This window comes from Ursus maritimus, unplaced genomic scaffold (genome assembly GCF_017311325.1).
Source record: "Ursus maritimus isolate PB19 unplaced genomic scaffold, ASM1731132v1 scaffold_2, whole genome shotgun sequence".
NCBI lineage: Eukaryota > Metazoa > Chordata > Mammalia > Carnivora > Ursidae > Ursus > Ursus maritimus.
Window position 1 is genome coordinate 35199097 of NW_024424452.1, and position 18045 is coordinate 35217141.

At 51.9% G+C, this 18045-nt stretch overlaps 1 protein-coding gene across 6 annotated transcripts in view; it reads right to left on the reverse strand.

Moving 5' to 3' along the window:
* Window positions 1-13900, reverse strand: part of MGRN1 (mahogunin ring finger 1) — a 55350-nt gene extending 41450 nt beyond the window's left edge. For all 6 annotated transcript variants that reach the window (XM_040635386.1, XM_040635389.1, XM_040635385.1 and 3 more), the window contains exon 1: window positions 13643-13900. In XM_040635386.1, coding sequence (XP_040491320.1) covers window positions 13643-13730 — 88 coding nt within the window. In that variant the 5' untranslated portion in view covers window positions 13731-13900. The remainder of the gene's footprint in view (window positions 1-13642) is intronic.
* Window positions 13901-18045: the final 4145 nt, after the last annotated feature.

The window sequence follows — 18045 nt, forward strand, 5'->3', positions numbered from 1 at the left end:
TACCTGTATTCTCCATGTGGGGCAATGAGCTCGGAGGTCACCTGAAGGCTGCCCCCTATGTCTTAACCCCATGCTGGGCCTCCCTCTCCCTCCACTAGGGGACAGCAGCCAGTGCTGTCATCTTGTGGCAGACTACAAATGGCAGCTGTTCCCACACAATGAGCCACGTGGGAAGGCCTTCCCGATTAGACCAGCTGAAAACCCTTTTAAGGCCGCACTCAGAAGGCCTGCCAGAGGCCACAATTTTGACCCCGAAGCCCTGGCTACGCGGCACCAACACGCTTGAGGACCACATGACCTCAGAGGAACTCAGCTGGTTCACCTCCTCTGTAGCAGACGGATTCAGACTCTGCCCTCCTCACAGGGATCCAGGTGACCTGGAGAACCAACAGGTGGCCGGCCACCAAAATAAAGACCAAGGGAGGGGACCTCTCCTGGAGGCCTCCCGGTGTTACCACACATGGCTTGGTTTTCCTTCACACACGTGTGTCTCATGTGGATGGACACACGTGTTCATCATCTTTTTTTTTCTTTTAAGATTTTATTTATTCATTTGAGAGAGAGAGTGACAGAGACAGAGAGAGCACAAGCAGGGGGGCGGAGGGCGAAGCAGACTCCCTGCTGAACACGAAGCCTGATGTGGCACTCGATCATAACCTGAGCCGAAGGCAGATGCTTAAGCATCTGAGCCCCCCAGGCACCCCGCATGTTCATCGTCTTTTACAGACGAGGAAAATCAAAACCATGAGGCTCCAGTCAGAGGTTGCTTCAGTGACAGGGGTGGCAGTGGGAAGGCACCGTCCCCTCATCACAGGCCACACGGCGAGCCAAGCGGGCTTCTGGGTTGTTCTGTCTGTTCCACTTTCAAATGTCTGGTAGTACACACACGGTGGACCACCATCATCACTTTCAACCCCCAAATGGAAACACCCTCAATTATTTAAGTGAGGTAACCCTGCTACGGGGCAAGGCAGCGGACAAGCTCTCCAACACACAGAATGACACACATCCAAATCCCCAGAATCCCACAGGAGGCAGGACGAGCAGTGCAAAGAGTAAAAGTGGGACCTCAAAGCTCTCCCAGAAGACACCTGCTCCACTCACTCCCCCCCTTAGGTACTCATTCACAAATCCTAACTGTCATCGAGAGACCAAAGCTAGGGGCCCTGCTACAGATCAAATGTTCATGTCTCCTCCAAATTCACACACTGAAGCCTCACCTCCAGTGCGGTGGCACTAGTTGCTGGGGCCTTCAGGCGGCGACCAGGGCATGAGGAGGTGCTCTGAGGGGTGGAATCAGGGCCTTTGTAACAGAGGCCCCTGGAGTCTCCTAACCCAGCCATGTGAGGCACTGAGAAGACAGCTGTCTATGAAACAGGAGGAGGCTCTCGTCAGACACCAAATGTGCGCGCGCCTTGACCTTGGACTTCCCTGCCTCCAGAACCGTGAGAAATCAATGTCTGTCGTTCATAAGTCACCCAGACTGCAGTGCTACTACAGCCATGCAGACGGACTAGGGCACATCCGCTGGGTCTGAAGTCCCAGGTCTGGACCCTTGAGAAGCATGTGCACCAAACCCACCAACCTGTGGGACACCCACGGCAGAAAGAAGCTGGCTGGGTGGGCCCCAGCCATCACGGTCACCGCCAGGGCTGTGGGGGCAGCTCTGTGGCTTCATCCCCAGGTGGCGCAGCCTGCAGCCAGGGCTCTTCAGACCAGGCTGCTGTTGGGGGGCAAGCTGTCTCTGAGGGACCTCCTTGCAGTCCAGGAGGGATCAGATTAAAACACAGAATGGGATCTCTGCACTCAACCCCTGAGCCCTTCAGAACCTCTACCTGCACCCCGGCTCCTGGTGGGAACTCAGGCCTGACGCCCTCGCCTGCTGCAGTTCTCAGTGGCGGCCCACCTTCCTTCCAGCCTCGAGGGTCTGTGTGGTTGTAGGTAATGCAAGATATGCAAAATCGGTGCTAGGTGACGCAGCCTCCCTCCTTGTGCTGCAGATGCTCCAGACCAGCAACACTGATGCCATCCCCAGCCACACACTCCCGTGCCTCAACCGGGGGCCCAGGCCCTACTCGCTGCCCTGCAAACTACTGACTCTGCTCTGTGCTGCCCACCTCACCCAGCACCACCTTCCTGGCTCGCTTCCCAGGATTTGGGAGCTTTCTCCATTTCCTGTGACCCAAAAGGCTGCTCCCACCCTGCCACTCAGTGCTAAGGCCTCCTACGGCCTCCCTGCAAGCCATCTGTGCACTCGACAGCAAATCCTCTGACCCCCCCACTGTCTTCACGGTGGGGTCACTGTTTTTCTTCCTTTGCTGGCTGGTTCACACTCAGGCAGGGGACACAAGTTTGTCCACCACCCTGTACCCCAGCGACCACCAGCCTGGCCTGCACACGGGAGCTTGATAAAAACCAGATGAATGAACAGAGGTGGAGGGTGGATGACACGCTTACTACTACTTGACAGTCAAGGAAACGGGAGGCACGGAGAGGTCATGTGACCTGCTCAAGCCATAGTACCAGCCAGAGGTGGCGTCCTCACTGAAAGTCTGTGCTGACCCCAGAGCTGCACACTCCACTACACCAGCCCCCTGTATGTTCTTCCCACACCACCCAGCAATTCTCCAATTCCCAGTGCACACTGACCAGGTGGCCTACAAATCCAGCTCAATCCTAACACTAGCCACCTGGAGACAGCATCAGATCCCCAGATGAAGGGCTCAGACCCACACCAGCATCCTCTCCCTTCAGGTGCCAATCCGCAGTCCAGTTGGGCACCTGTCAACTGGCTATAAATAAACGGGACATTCCCATGACACCCAATTAATTTGCTAGAGCAGCTCACAAAACTCAGGATAACAGTTCATTTACTAGATCTCCAGTTTATCATAAAAGGACAGGACTCAGGAACAGCCAGCTGGAGGAGAGGCCCAGGACAAGGCACGTGGGAAGGGCACAGGTGCTTCCAAGCCCTCTCTGAGGGCTCCACCTCCTGGCCTCTCGCTGTGGTCACCAACCCAGAAGCTCTCTGAACCCAGCCCTTTTGGGTTTGTATGAAAGCTGTTACATAGGCATAGTTGATTAAATCACTGGCTGCTGGTGACCCTCTCAATCTCTAGCCTCCAAAGGCAGCCAGGACCCATCCTAGGTGCTTTCCAAAATCTCCTCATTAACATAAACTCGGGTGTGGTGGCAAGGGGCCTGTTATGTGTATCAAGACTGACTTCACTTCGGGGCGCTTGGGTGGCTCAGCTGTTAAGCGTCTGCCTTTGGCTCAGGTCATGATCCCAGGGTCCTGGGATCGAGCACCACACTGGGCTCCCTGCACGGCCGTAAGCCTGCTTCTTCCTCTCACACTCCCCTTGCTTGTGTTCCCTCTCTCACTGTCTCTCTCTGTCAAATAAATACATAAAATCTTAAAGAAAAAAAAAAAAAAAGACTGACATCACTTCTACCACTCATTGGGTAGGAAATTCCAAAGGTTTTAGGAGTTCTGTGACAGAACAGGTGAAAACTAAATATTTATTACTTATTAGAAATCACAATGTCCCTGCCAGGTAAGCCATGACGTGACTAAAGACTGCACAACCTCCCCCCCCAATTAGACACACAACTGGTCCTGGGACACTGGGCGTGCGTCCCACTCAGCAGCCCCAGTAGCGGGGAGGGGAAGAGCTGAGCAGCATATGCAATGGCTGGGGACGGTTCACGGACTCCACCCGCCAAAAATTTTCATTCTCGACCAGGTCAGATGTTCCCAGTTACCAGCTTCCCAAATCCACTGCCACTATGCCCCAGCTGGGCCTGACCAATGGGATGAAAACATCACCATCCCAAAGAGTGATTTCAGAAAAGGAAAGCATCTTCAGGCTCGTGAAACTCCCAGCCAGGTGGGAGGCCCCACAGCCTGGGAAGGGGTCCCACCCACCTCTAATGACACTGCTCCCTTATTCCTCCTGGGCCAAGGTCCTGTGTGTATACAGAACAGCGCTTCTCCACACAGCCTAGGTGACCCGGTGCAGCCTAACCTCTGTGGGTCTCAGTGTCCCCATCTGCAACATGGAGGCCTCAGTGAGTAACACTGAAAAGGACAGCTCTGGCAATCCTAGGGATAAAAGGAGCCGAAAATGCAAAAAAAGACACCTGATAAACATTTCCTGCAGCCCCACTCCAGCGTGAAAGCCTGACCACAGTGGGACCCTGATAAACAAAAAGCTCTCAGTCCCCAACATCACAGAGGGAAGAACAATGAGCTGAGAACAACTTTAAGCAAAGATTCTAGTTCACTGAGTTCCACAGCGAGTGGCTGCAGCCACCTTTTTTTGGGAGAAGGGGTCCTTCCCTTTTCTGGAAACAGCCTCCACCACCCACAGGAGTGGGCCCCAGGTGCCACCAAACCGTGCAGCTCCCATCCCCTAGACACAGCTGGCTGGCCATGGTGGACACCTGACCATGGTGGACCAAGATGTGGATTCTCTCTGCCATGGACTGGACCAGAGACCAAAGGACTTGGTCCTTGAGGGCCCGAGAAGGGTGGCAGTCAGCTTTGGGCAGGTTGCAGCAGCAGGATGCTGAGTCCAGAGGGGACGGACGAGAGGCTTTTGCACTCAGATGCCTTCCACTTCTTGGCTCCCCACCCTCGGGTTCCAGAGACCCACCCCCACCAGCCTTCCAGTACATTCCACCTCCTGCCTAAGCTAGTCTCCATAAATACCAAAGCGACAGCCAATTTCCGAAGAATTAAAAATGTAATAAAAAGCACTTAGGAAAGAACTCCTACAAATCAGTGAGAAAGGAAACAATCCAGTATGAAAAATATGCAAATTATTTCAACAGACACCTCACAAAAAGAGGAAGAGAAATGAATGGTAACTTCCATATGAAAAGGTGCCCAACCTCACTGGTCATCAGGGAAAAGTAAAACTCAATGAGATTTCCATGGCTAAAGTTAGAAAACAACAGCACACACACAGCTGCCACTCCCCGCACGGGTGAGAACGCACAGCAGTCAGTGCCCTGCTCTGCCGGTGGGAGTGTGAATGGGAGTGTGAATCGGCTCAACAGCTCCAAAAACCTGTCAGCAAAACCCGCTGAAGCCGAAGGTGCACGCCTGAGGCCCCAGCACCCACCGTCCGGCACGGACGCAGACCAGAGACGGGTACTCAGGGAGTCAGAAGTCGCTAACACCCAGAGTAGCGGCTGCCAGGGGCTGGGCGCGGGGCAACGGGGAGTCAGTGTGCACAGGGCTCAGGTTCCAGTTGTGCAAGAGGGAAAGAAAGAGTCGTAGAGAAATGACGGTGGATGGCTGCACAACAAGGTGACAGGACTTAATGTCACTGAACTGCACACTTAAAATAGAATGGTCACTGTTACGTGTATTTTACCACAATTCGGAAAAACACAGGCTCCAGGAAATCTGACTCATGGGCCAGAGCAGTCACAGGAGGGTCCGTGGCAGCATTTCCATTAGAGCCCAAACTGGAACTTTGCCCAACGCCCCTCCACATGAACGGACGAAGACAATGGCCTCAACACACACTGGAATACAACACCGCAGAGACCAAATCGACGACTGCCCCCATGAGCAGCGTTAGGGCCTCTCATCACGGAGTGTGGAGCAAAGAGCAGCCAGTTATTTATATCAAATTCAGAAACAGGCAAAATCACCTCTGGTGGAGTGGGAAGGGGTTTGCCAGGAAGGAGGGAGGCAGGGACTGGAAAGGGGCACCAAGGGGCTTGGGGGGCCGCTACTGTTCTATCCCTTCGATACGTTCATTTTGTGATCATTCATCAAGCTTATGCTTTGCACGTTTTCTAAATGCCTGTTACACTTCAATGTTAAATAGTCCCTGACTTACAATGGTTCAACATACAAGTTTTAGATTTTATGATGGCGCAAAAATGACAGGCATTCATTAGAACCCATACTTCAAATTTTGAATGTGTATCTTTTCCCGGGCTAACGATCTGTGGTAGGATCGGTAGGATCCTCTCTCTAGACCCTGGACAGTGGCAGGAGCTCCAGCTCCCAGTCAGCAATGCAGTCACCACCGCCCTTCTGCACCCAGACAACCATTCTGTTTCACTTTCAGTACAGTGTTCAAAAATTACATGAGACACCAAACACTATTATAATAGGCTTTGTGTTAGATGATTTTGCCTACCTGTAGGCTAATGTAAGTGTTCTGAGCACATTTAAGGAAGGCGACACTAAGTTACAATGTTCAGTGGGGGCGCCTGGGGGGCTCAGTCAGTTAAAGTGTCTGCCTTTAGCTCAGGTCATGATCCCAGGGTCCTGGGATGGAGCCCCACGTCGGGCTCTCTGCTCGGTGGGGAGCCAGCTTCTCCCTCTGCTGCTCCCCTTGCTGGGCTCTCGCACTCTTTATTTAAAGAAAATCTTAAAAACAACAACACAATGTTCAGTAGGTTAGGTGTATTCAATGCATTTTCAACTTACGATGGGTTTATAGGCACACAGTCCCATCAGAAGCCGAGGCAGATCTGTAAATGTGTGTATACACACACACATTTCTTAAGCCATGAACCAAACACAATTCTTTTGATTCCCCCTAGAGGCACCCAGGGAGTCTGGTCACTCGGGGATATCATCTGGGGCAGGAGGTCTGGATGACAGAAAGCTGCAGTTATCAGAACAGAGGGGGCCAGTACGGCGGTCTGCCCGCCCTGTGGGTGCTGATCACCCAGGTAGGACCAGGCAAGAGGGCCGGAATCAGTATCAGGCAGGAGGAAAGGACAGAGGAAATCCTTCAGACACTGAGGTAGAGAGATGTTCCACCAGTCACTCCTCAAGCCTTGCGCCTCCTCACCTGGCTCCATGACTAAGCAAGCAAACGGATTTCGTGTTAGACAGCACAGGACCCTCTCCCACGCTGTTCCATACCCTGCGCTTTTCTGCGCATGGCAGAGGGCGTGGGCCTCACTCCCTCTCCCTCCCACTCCCATCCTGGTGGATGGTCATCCCCTCAGGCACAGGCCGGGGCTGAGTCCAGTTTCCCCATCTCTGAGGAGCTGGGCAGACGCAGGGGCAGCCGGCAGAAGTGAACAACTGCATGGTTATTTACTGAGGTCGCATCAGGCGCTGCATGGGGCAGGGGGTGCCTGTGACACCATCCGCCCTTTCATGGGACACCATTTTATGGAATAACACAGAATCGTGAGGTTGGGTGACAACACAAACACACAGAAATGCACACAGGAGGGGCGCCTAGGTGGCACAGCGGTTAAGCGTCTGCCTTCGGCTCAGGGCGTGATCCTGGCGTTATGGGATCGAGCCCCACATCAGGCTCCTCCGCTGGGAGCCTGCTTCTTCCTCTCCCACTCCCCCTGCTTGTGTTCCCTCTCTCGCTGGCTGTCTCTATCTCTGTCAAATGGATAAATAAAATCTTAAAAAAAAAAAAAAAGAAATGCACACAGGAAATGCCACGTAGAATGTGCCCCATGCAAATGTCTGGTTCTGGTGGCGCTGGGTTTGGGAGGAGAGGCAGACGGCAGCGGTCACTGGCTGCTGAGGTCATCCAGGAAGTACAGGACATCCTCCAGGAAACTTCTGGGCCCGCTGAAAAACAAAAGTTGGGCAGGGCAGGGTGTAGTCCAACCCTGCCCTGATAGTCACATGGACTATCAGAGTCAGAACTGGAAAGAGGCCTGGGAAACCAGAGGTTAACCCCAGTGAGTCAGGGAAATGGGGCTGGAGAGCAAGCTCCTGGCTCAAGGCCACAGACCAGGGCCAGACCCGGGCCTCAAGACTCGGAATCTGGTGCTCCTCCCACCACACCTCTACTAGCTGGGGGTGGGGGGCAGAGGACTGCTCCCAGTTCAATCTCATGTGCTAAACTAATCCTCAACTTTCCATGTTTGTGGGTGGGTGTGTTGTAAACACAAAAAAGGTCACCCTAACTGTGCGGAAGAAGGTACACACATGCACACACAGACCCATGAGCACCCACACCGCCTTTATCCCGGGCTGCTGGGCCCTGGGCTCGGACAGCAGCCACCTCCCCGGGCCGGGATAAAAGGCCCACTGGCTCTGCGACCACACCAGCACAGGCTCGGGATTCCTTGACCTGGAGCGCCAGGCCATAGGGGGCCTGTGCAGTTGGCTGGCCACGGCTGGGAAAGTCCAACAAAGCCCAGGGCAGGGAGGCTGGCAGGAGCTGGCTGACTGACAGCCAGGTTATTTTCAAGTCAGCAAAAGGTGATGGGTTCTCAGCGATCCCCAGAGAAACTCTGAAAGGTCCCCTGAGTCGCCGTGCCCTAAGTAAGCAACGCCACACCTCAGAAACAAGCACACAGCTCCCAGCCTCTCAGAACCCCGAGGGCAGGCAACACTCCATCGGGGAGACCCGCCAGACCTGGCTCCCTGCGGCCCTAGGGCCCAGGCGCCAACAGCAGCTGCTTCAGGGAAACAGGTGCTCAGATGCCCACCCACCACGGCCCACTTAATAGATTCTTGTTGCTTTTGTCTTTGCTTGAAGTGTAACAACGGAAGCTCAAAAAATACAGTTTATTTATGCAGCTATTCCAACGATAAAACCCAAACCAAGTTAACATGAGCAGAGAAGCACGGAACTAGCTGTCATGCGTGAACAGCACAGGTGACGCGAGGAAGCTGAACGGGAACCAGCGGAGCCACACCACGCTGCTGAGGACGATGCAGGCCTCTGAGCAGCAAGGTGAAGGAAGCACCTGTGTGCACGAGGAGCCCCCTTCTCCCCACCCCCCATCCTACTGCCACAGGGCTCAGCACAAGCTCACTCTCTTGGAACAGGGATGGCCCAGAGACGCAGAATGCCCCGGTGACGGAGAATGTCCTCTCTCATCTGGAACCAGTCTCGGCCTTTCCTTCAGATGCCAAAGAAATCAGTCAGCAAGGCCCTACTCTGCAAAGGGTAAACCCCGACACAAGTGCTCACGAAATGTTCCCAGACTGCCAGCACACACCAGAAGTCTTGCACGCATCTTGGACTCCTCCATCACATGGCAGGAGACCCAGGAGTCCTCAGACCCCCGCCTGACACCCCAAGGGACAAGATGCAGCCCATACACTAGGGAGATGGGGTTGGTTTCCTCTGGGGCGCACTGCACAAGCATTTGTTAAGCGCCTACCGTACACCAGGCTCAAGTGCTGCATGGCAAAAGGCTCAGTCTGATTTCCAGTTCCTCTACCAGAGGACAAAAGTTTGCTGTCACAAGGCTCCAACAAGATAAAGGAGGGAAAGCACTCTGAAAGCACATGCACATACAAAAGGTTTAGGTCTGGGGCATATCACCCCATCCCTCCCTCCCCTGCGTGGGTTGGCAGGTCACATGTCTGACTGCCTCCCCTTCTGACACTTCTCCTGGGTGACTTGGTCCCAGCACGACCTCCCTCAAACACCAGGGCAGGGCAGGGCAGGGGGGCATCGCTCTGAGACACGCAATCAACAGTAATAACCGCAGCAGGAGGTTTAACTGCGGCAGCAGCTGCCCGTGGCCAGGTACTCCGTGGGGGCACCTGCGACACTCCGGGCCCTCTCCTGCATGTCTGCACCTTCCCCTTAGGGGCTCAGCCATGGTGTCCTCACTCCTGCTCTGACCCTCAGATGAAGACTGGCCAGCTGATCCGGGCAATGGAGTACAGAAATAAAACCTCACATTTATAGTGAACCTATTTTTTGCAAAGATGCAGAGGCAGCTGATGGGACAAAAACAGTCTTTTCAACAAATGATAATGAAATAACTAAATATCCATATGCAAAAAAAGAACTAATAGTTTTACCTGAAATTACACAGAAAACATCACCTCAATATGGATCACAGTGCTTGCTTCCGCAGCACATACGAAAACTGGAGCAAAATGGATCACAGACCCAAACGCACAAGCTGAAACTCTAAAACTTCAGAGGAAAGAACACAGAAAACCTTTGTGACCTTGGCTTAGGCAAAGATCTCCTAGATACAGCTCCAAAAACATTAGCCACTAAAAAAACTGATAAACTGAGCTCAACCAAAATTTAAAACCTTTGACCCTCAAAAGAGACACCATTAAAAAAAATGAAAACAAGCCACAGACTAGGAAAAAATATTAGCAAGTCACAGAGCTGATAAAGGAATTGTGTCACTGTACCCAGAATAAGGAACTGTTACAACTTAGTAAGAAGACAAACAATCCAATCTTTAAAAAATGAACAAAAGACAAAAACAGACGTCTGGCACATGTGCTCATGCTGCTCTCTCTCTCTCTTTCTCTCTCTCACACACACACAGTATACAAATGGCTAACAAGCAGGTGAAAAGATGTTCCACATCATCAGTCATCAGGGAAATGCAAATCAAAACCACAATGAGATACCACTTCACAGCCACAAGGATGGTTATAATGAAAAAGGTAGACAATAGGGGCGCCTGGCTGACTCAGTCTGGAGAGCACAGAGCTCTTGATCTCAGGGTTGTGAGTTCAAGCCCCACGGTAGGCATACAGCCTATTAAAAAAAAAAGTAGACAATAATAAGTGTTGATGAGGATGCGGAGCACTGGAACCCTCACACACTGCTGATGGGAATGTAAAATGAAACAGCCACTATGCAGTCTGGCAGTTCATCCAAAGATCAAACATAGAGTCACCATATGACCCAGCAATTCCTCTCCTAGGTGTATACTACAGAGAATTGAAAAGGGCCACACGAACATTCAATGTTCATAGCAGCATTATTCATTACAGCCAAAAAGTGGAGACAACCCAAATGTTAACTGATAAATAAAATGTACAATATCTGCACAATAAGGTACAGACACCTGTTACAACAAGGATGAACTTCAAAGACTGTTCCAAGTGCAAGAAGCCAGACAAAAAGAGACCACATGCTGTGGATTCCTTTTATATGAAGTGTCCAGGGAGGGCACATTTTAAAGACAGCAAGCAGATCAGGGTAATGAGGTGGGGATCGGATGGGGGCACAAACTGACTACAAACAGGCACAAGGAAACACTGGAGGTGCTGGAAATGTCTAAAACCTGACTGTGGTGACAGCTGCACAGTTCTACACATCTAGGGAAAGTCAACGGTTTACAATGGATGCGTTGTATGGCACACAATTTATCTCTCAATAAAGCCGCTTAAAAAGTAAAATGAATTAAAAAAATACAATGAAAACAAAGCAAATGTTATTAAATTTGAACTAGGTACTGTTGCACTACATGCTGAAATTTCCACAAGCAACAGAAAATTGGACAGATTTTAAAAGTTCTCACCATCAAAACAAAAGGAAAAAAAAAAAAAAGGTGAAGCGATGAGAGTGTTAACTCACCCTATATTGTGGTAATCATCTCCCCACTGTACACGTATCAAATCGTTAGGGTGTACACCTTAAACTTGCAAAATGTTATATGTCGATTATGTCTCAATAAAGCTGAAAGGGATTGGACAGTATCATAGATGTGTTAAAAAAAATTACCATCTAATCACTTTTCTCTCCTTGATATTATCAACAAAATTAACAGAGACCTGAAAGATAACTTCCTCATCAAGTGCTTGAAGGGGCCATCCCATAAAAATCATTTGAAGCCCCCCAGCATCCCCAGTCCACCCTTGGGGAAACATACAAAAGTACTGCTAAGGTCATTTCTCGGATTGACCCTCCCCAAGCAAGGTAGCCCAAGGGACAAGAAAGCTGAGAGAACAGCTTTTGGACTGGACAGGTCCAGGAGAGCACTGCTGTGGGTCTCTAAGGTAGCCTATGACATTCACCTTGGGTGCCAGACCCAATCGATTAGTTGTGGCTGACCAGGGTGTTTATTAATGGATTCTGAAACCAAGGCCAGGTTTGGTGACAAAGAGTATCCTGAATGATTAGCAAGGTCTACTGCACAGAATCTGAAACCAGTGTTATTAAAGGCCTTGTATTTGTGGTTTCGTCCAAACACTCAAGTGAAGGGGCATCAAGTGTGCACTAGTCCCAGGTTATATAGGAAATGCCACATTAAACTTTGATATCTCTTCCATGCCACTGCTAGCTGCTATTAGGGTCTGAAGTGGCCACCTAATTTCCTTCTTAAGCCATTATAGCAATTAATATTTTATGAGGACTTTCAGTGCCAGACACTGTTCTGAGTTCTGTCCAAGGATCAACCCATTGTACAGATGAGGAAACTGTGACCCAGGGGGCAGAGCAACTTGCCTAGAGTCACTCAGCCAAACACAGGCTGGAAGAACATCAGCGATGGAAGAGGATGAATTCAAACAACTGCTTCAATCAGATGTGGGGATGTCAGCACACTGGCCTCCAGGGAATCCCTACACCAGGCTGGGCTGTCCTGCACTTGTGCCTGGCACACAGGCAGACAACAGTGCCTTCGGTCCACTTCTGACTGTTTCATAAACTGTGCTGGTCTCCACCCCACTATTTTCCCAGACACTCCCCCTCTTGGGCTTCCAAAATCAGGGAAGAGCAGTTCTCAAATTTGAGTGGACATCGGACTTACCTGAGCAATTGGTTTAAATGCAGGTTCCTAGGCCCCTGCAGGTCTGAGGTAGGGCCTGGGAAATGCACATCTAACAAGCTTCCCTACTAGTGGCAGTGGGTGGTCCTGGACTACACCGGAAGGAAATCTGGCTTGGTGGGTGTCCCAAGGCCCACTGTGAGGTCCAGGAGACCCCCATATCAGGTCAGATTCTTCAGAAGCCAGGATCAGGAGACCCAACCTCAAAGTCCCCTCATGTCCAAATTCTCTGTCCTTCTTCTTTTCTTTCGAGGCCAAATGATCCCCATAAGGAGATGGAGAGGGAGGAACCCAAGCTAAAGTTCCGGGTCAGGTCACGCTCTTTAGAGGCAGCAAAACAGAGTGGGAACAAGTCGACTGGGAGTCGGATTTGTGGTCCTGCTCCCAGAGGGGCTTCCATCCAGCTCTGAGACGTTGGGAAAGTCACTTCCTCGCTGGTGTCTCAGATCTCCTTGCCGCAAAAAAAAAAAAAAAAAAAAAAAGAGAGAGAGAGAGAGACCAAAGAACCAGGTGGGTCTGCTCCAACCAGTTTCCTGTTCTCCAGCAAGGACTCGAAGCTTCTCCCCCATCGATCATAATCTCCTTGGGCCCAGCACCACTCCCCCTACCCACCCACCATTCACAGGCACCAAGAGGTCACAAGAGACCTTAAGCTTCTGTCCAGACGGCGTGGCGAGTGTTCAGAACCACTGGCCGGGTAGTCACACTAAGCCACCAAAGAAAGTCCAAACTGACGATGGCGTGATGTCAACCCCTTTGACAATGACCACTTTGTAAGCACAAGCGAAGCTCCGGGCACCGTGCTAACCCCTCGCCAGCGTCACGCCACGAACCTCACCCCCACCCTGGGAGTTTCCTAATGCGTCTCCCTTGCGTGCATACGAGGGAGCTGAGGCGCGCACGGACGAAGTGACTGACCCAAGGTCACCCCGCCGGGACGGGGCGGGCAGCCCGGAGCCCCACCCACGGTCTGAGTGGAGGTCGCGCGGAGCCCCGGGCTGGGAGGCGCAGGGAGGGCCGTGGGCCGAGCAGAGCCCACCGCACCCTCTTCGGAGCGCACCGCGCGGGTGCGCCCTGCCCACCCCGCGTTCCGGCCCAGGCCTCGCCCTGCTGCGCGCCAGGGGCCGCGCCGGCCGCTCACCGGACTTCGGGGGGTAGCGATAGGCCGAGTTCGCCTGGATGTCGATGTCCTCCACGCCCGCGATGCGGCGGCTCAGGATGGAGCCCATGGTGCGCGGCAAGCCGGGCCGGGGCCGGGGCCGGGACGCGGGCGTCGGCGGCTTCCTCACTCGTACATGGCCCGGACCAGGCCACACGGACACTAGCCCACGGCCGCGGGCACCTCGGTCTCCAAGCCCCAACCCCCAGCTCGGCCGGCGGCCCGACGCCACGGCGGCCCTCCGCCCCCCGGACTCGAGGCACCTCGGGATATGTAGTCCCCTCGCCGCCAAGGGCGACGAGCTGCGGCGCCCAAAAAACTACATATCCCAGCATGCCCTTCGCCGCGGCCCCGTGAAGAAAGTAACCGGGACAAACCAAATGGACTTGAATCCAGAGGGGAGGAACCATCTCCCACACCGCAAACTGACTTTCCCTCTGCATGCCAGGCACGGCAGTAACATCCTAACTCTTTAGTCTCCTAATTATCTGTTCATATATAGATTCTTATAGGAATCCAGCGCCTTCCATTTACCCGCCTCTCTGAAATTATCTCCCTGAGCCACGATGGTTCTCCCCAATTCCCAGGGTTGATCTCCTGCCCCGTCCAGGAGAAGGCACACCTTTACAAGCCACCCTGCAACAGCTGGGAGGGAACCCAATCCGACCAGGAGCTGGGGTTCAAAGGAGAAGCTAAGGGCTTCTTTTAGCCTTTTCCAGAACTCAAGGCTTCTCTTTGGCTCCACGTCCAGAACAATTACTTTGGAGACATAATTTTACAGCCCCACAGACCTCTCCCCACTTTACATACAGAGAAACTGAGGCACAAAAAGTGAGGGCTGCAAATGAGGTGAAGGCAAGTTTAAAAAATTGGTCTGGATTAAAGGCTTGCAGGTTGCAATGTACTTTCCTGGCTTTTGATTAACATAAAATTCTGTAAGCGGACCAAGTGGAGATTGTTTTCACCTACTCTTCAGTTGAGAAGCAGGTGTTCCAAGACGAAATTGGCTTCCCAAGGCAAGCCTGCTGTATCAGGAAATCAGCTGGGGAGGACAGCAGCTGGTGAAGGGTCTCAAATGGTAAATGCACCACATTCCACATTAAAATGAGTCCTGCACCTTTCTGGAGGCCAGAGTCCAGAATACAACCTTCTGTTGTCAGGGAACCTGGGAAGCCAAAATTAATAAAAGAGGTGAAAGATTTATGTGCTTATGAATAGAGTCCAGGTCTTGGAGGAGCCTGATTAAATCTCTGCTTCACAATCAAGATCCCCATTTACTGAGCACCTCCTATGTGCCAGCCATCATGTTGAGAGCTTTATACAATCTCTCATTTAATTTTCTGATGGAGCTTTTATTTTCGTTCTCAATTCACACACAAGGAAAGTGACACTGGAAAAGGCAAAATATCCCACTTAAGCCGCACAGTAGCTAAACGGTAATAAAGCTGAAACTTGTACCAAGCCACTCCTTTTACTGCCATACTCCCCTGCCACCCCAGAGGCGGAAACATTCCGATGTGCTAGGTTTCATGTCTCTTGCCACCAGGTGCGCCTGAAGACACCCCCCCACACCCTGTGTGATCTTTCTTCCCTTATCTTTATTAAATCGCCTAACACTTGTGTGTATACACACATACATACACCAACACTGAATTCAATTTACTGGCCTCCCTGCTTGGGGCGGGGGGGGGGGGGGGGGGGGGTAGGCAAGGAGAGTAGGATAGACCCTGATGTTCTCATTGAAAAACAACCCTACGAGTGCGTCCTTCCTACAGATCCTGGGCCAAGGCAGTCATTTCCATGGGCTGGATGTTTGATTAAACATTCCTCGTACTAGAGCTTTGGACTTGTTCTTCTGTGCTTATCCATGCCCTGCCGGGAGACAGGCTCTTTCTGATTTATTATTAGTTCTGTCAACATCTGTGCTGATTCATTTATTTATTCAACAAATATTTATCACGCAGCTACTATGTAACAGGCAATGAGCCAGGCTACAAGCCAGGCAACTGGGATCAAATGGAAGAACCCTAGATGTGGAGCATGCAGGATAGTGAGGACAGACACTGAAAAGGTTAACAGGTGCATAAATACAAAACGTGAAGAGTGCTATAGGAGAATAAAGGTACAGTGAAACAGTAGGGGAGACTTACTATTGATAGGGGTGTCAGGGATAGCTTCTCTGAAGAGGTGACATTTAAGCCAGGATTTGAAATACAAATAAGAGCAAACCAGGGGGGCGGGGAGCAAACTCTTAAGGAGGTAAGCCAGTCCAGGTTCCAAGCAGGGGAAACACTATGTGCAAAGGCCCTGAGGCTGCAAAGAGCTGAGTATGATCCAGGGGCTCAAGGGCCAATTTGGTTAAAATCAAATGGAGCACGGGGAGAGTATAGGAACAGAGGTCAGGAGTGAGGCAGTGGCTAGATCTCGAGTCTTCTCAGCGAGCCAGCATTGGGTCTTTTGAAACAGACACTAGGCACAGTTCATGGGCACCTGGGGTGAGTCCCCTGAGTCCAGACTTCTTTCTGAGCCTCCTGAGCGGGCAGGATCCTTGCCTATTCATTCTTGTGCTCCCAGAATCAGGCACCCAATGATCTCTGGCGTATTTGAGAGAATGGAGGTGGAGGGGAGCCTGGCTGGCTCAATCAGTGGGGCATGAGACTCCTGATCACACAATCGTGGGGTTAAACCCCACCATGGGTGTGGAGATAACTTAAAAATAAAATCTTAAGGGGTGCCTGGGTGGCTCAGTCATGAAGCATCTGCCTTCGGCTTAGGTCATGATCCCAGGGTCCTGGGATCCAACCCTGCATTAGACTCCCTGCTCAGCAGGAAGGATGCTTCTTCCTCTCCCACTCTCCCTGCTTGTGTCCCCCTGCTCCTCTGTGAAATAAATAAAATCTTTAAAAAATAAAATCTTAAAGAAAGAGAAAAGAAAAAAGGAAAAAAAAATGAAGGTGGGAAGGAGAAGGCCAGGCCATGCTGGGGAGACTTTGGCAGGGCCCACAACTTCCAGAACTTCAGGTAAGATGTGGGCACTGCTAGAAATACCTTTTTGTCCCCCTGTCCCTATCTACTGGTTCCAACTGCCAGGCCCCATCTGAGCTTGCTAAAAAATCCAAAGTCCACTCCCTAGCCAGGCTGATCCTGGCTAAAAACAAGATTGTTTTTTCCTTCGCTGCTGCCCCTGGGAAAACAAGCAGGCTAGGGATGCCATGCCCCCGCCCCCTGCAGAGGAGTGACCTTTGCCCCTGCCAGCCTCATCTGCCCCACCCCAGCCAGCATGCTGGCTTGGAAGTGCTCCTTCAGAGCTAGACAAGCCTGGGCAGGTAACTGAGTATTGCTGGATTAGAGTAGGGGGAAGCGGGAAGGTACTTCCTGTTTCCCTGAGCCAGAAAATCCCCTAGTGGGTCCTGCCAGGGCAGTGCCCTCTCTCGCTCTTTAGAAATACACCCTCATAGCCTACTGGGTGCCTGTTCTCCACTGGGTCTGAACATTGGCAAGAGCGTAAGGGGGTTTGGATTCCAGCCTGTTTCTTCATCAGTAAAATGGGACTTGGGCTCCCTAGGGGGGTCCAGATAGAGGCAAAGAGGTGAGTACCAGAAATGGTAGGTACACTGGGTGCTAGGCCTGCGCGGAGCACTACACAGGGATTAAACCCCTCAGCAGTCCTGGGATTGCCCCACACTCCTACCTCGAGTTCTACAATGAACCGAAGCTCAGGGCTGCAGTAGCTTATCCAATATCAGTCAGTAAGCAGCAGAGTTGACTCATACCCAGGTCTGTCTGGCTCCAGTACCTGCTTACCTTCCAGCATACCCTGATGCTGTCCCAGTGTAACAGGGACAGCAATCACCACTTTCCGATCCACCTACCTCGTGCTGGGCGCTTTACCCACATTAATTCATGCTTACGACACTTTGTTTAGGAGAGGAGCCATTCTTAACAAGACCAGATATCTCCTGGCACTGAGGGTTTGCAAAAAATGGTGGAGTCTGAGTTATCCTGTGTGGCAGAAAAGACACCCACACCTGACTTCCCATGTGGACAGGTTACTTCTGCCAGAGCTGAGGCACCCACCTGGAAGGGAACACTGTGAGTCCTCGACCTGCCCATAGGCTAAGCCCCGAGCACTCTACCCCTCAAAGGCCGATTCCGGGTCTCACTATGCAGGACTCCCTTCCCTCCCGGAGCCATCCGGGTGCCCCAGCCCTCCCCCAACCCCCACAATCCTGGAACCCTTCAGGTCCTGTCCACCAGTCTCCCATTATCCTCCTACTCGCCAAAGCCAGAACCTCTGGAAGGGTTGAAGGAACCAGGTAGGGCTTCCCCTCACCCTTCCAGTGTGGCATAGTTCCCTCCATCCAGTGCATTTCCTCAAGGGCGGC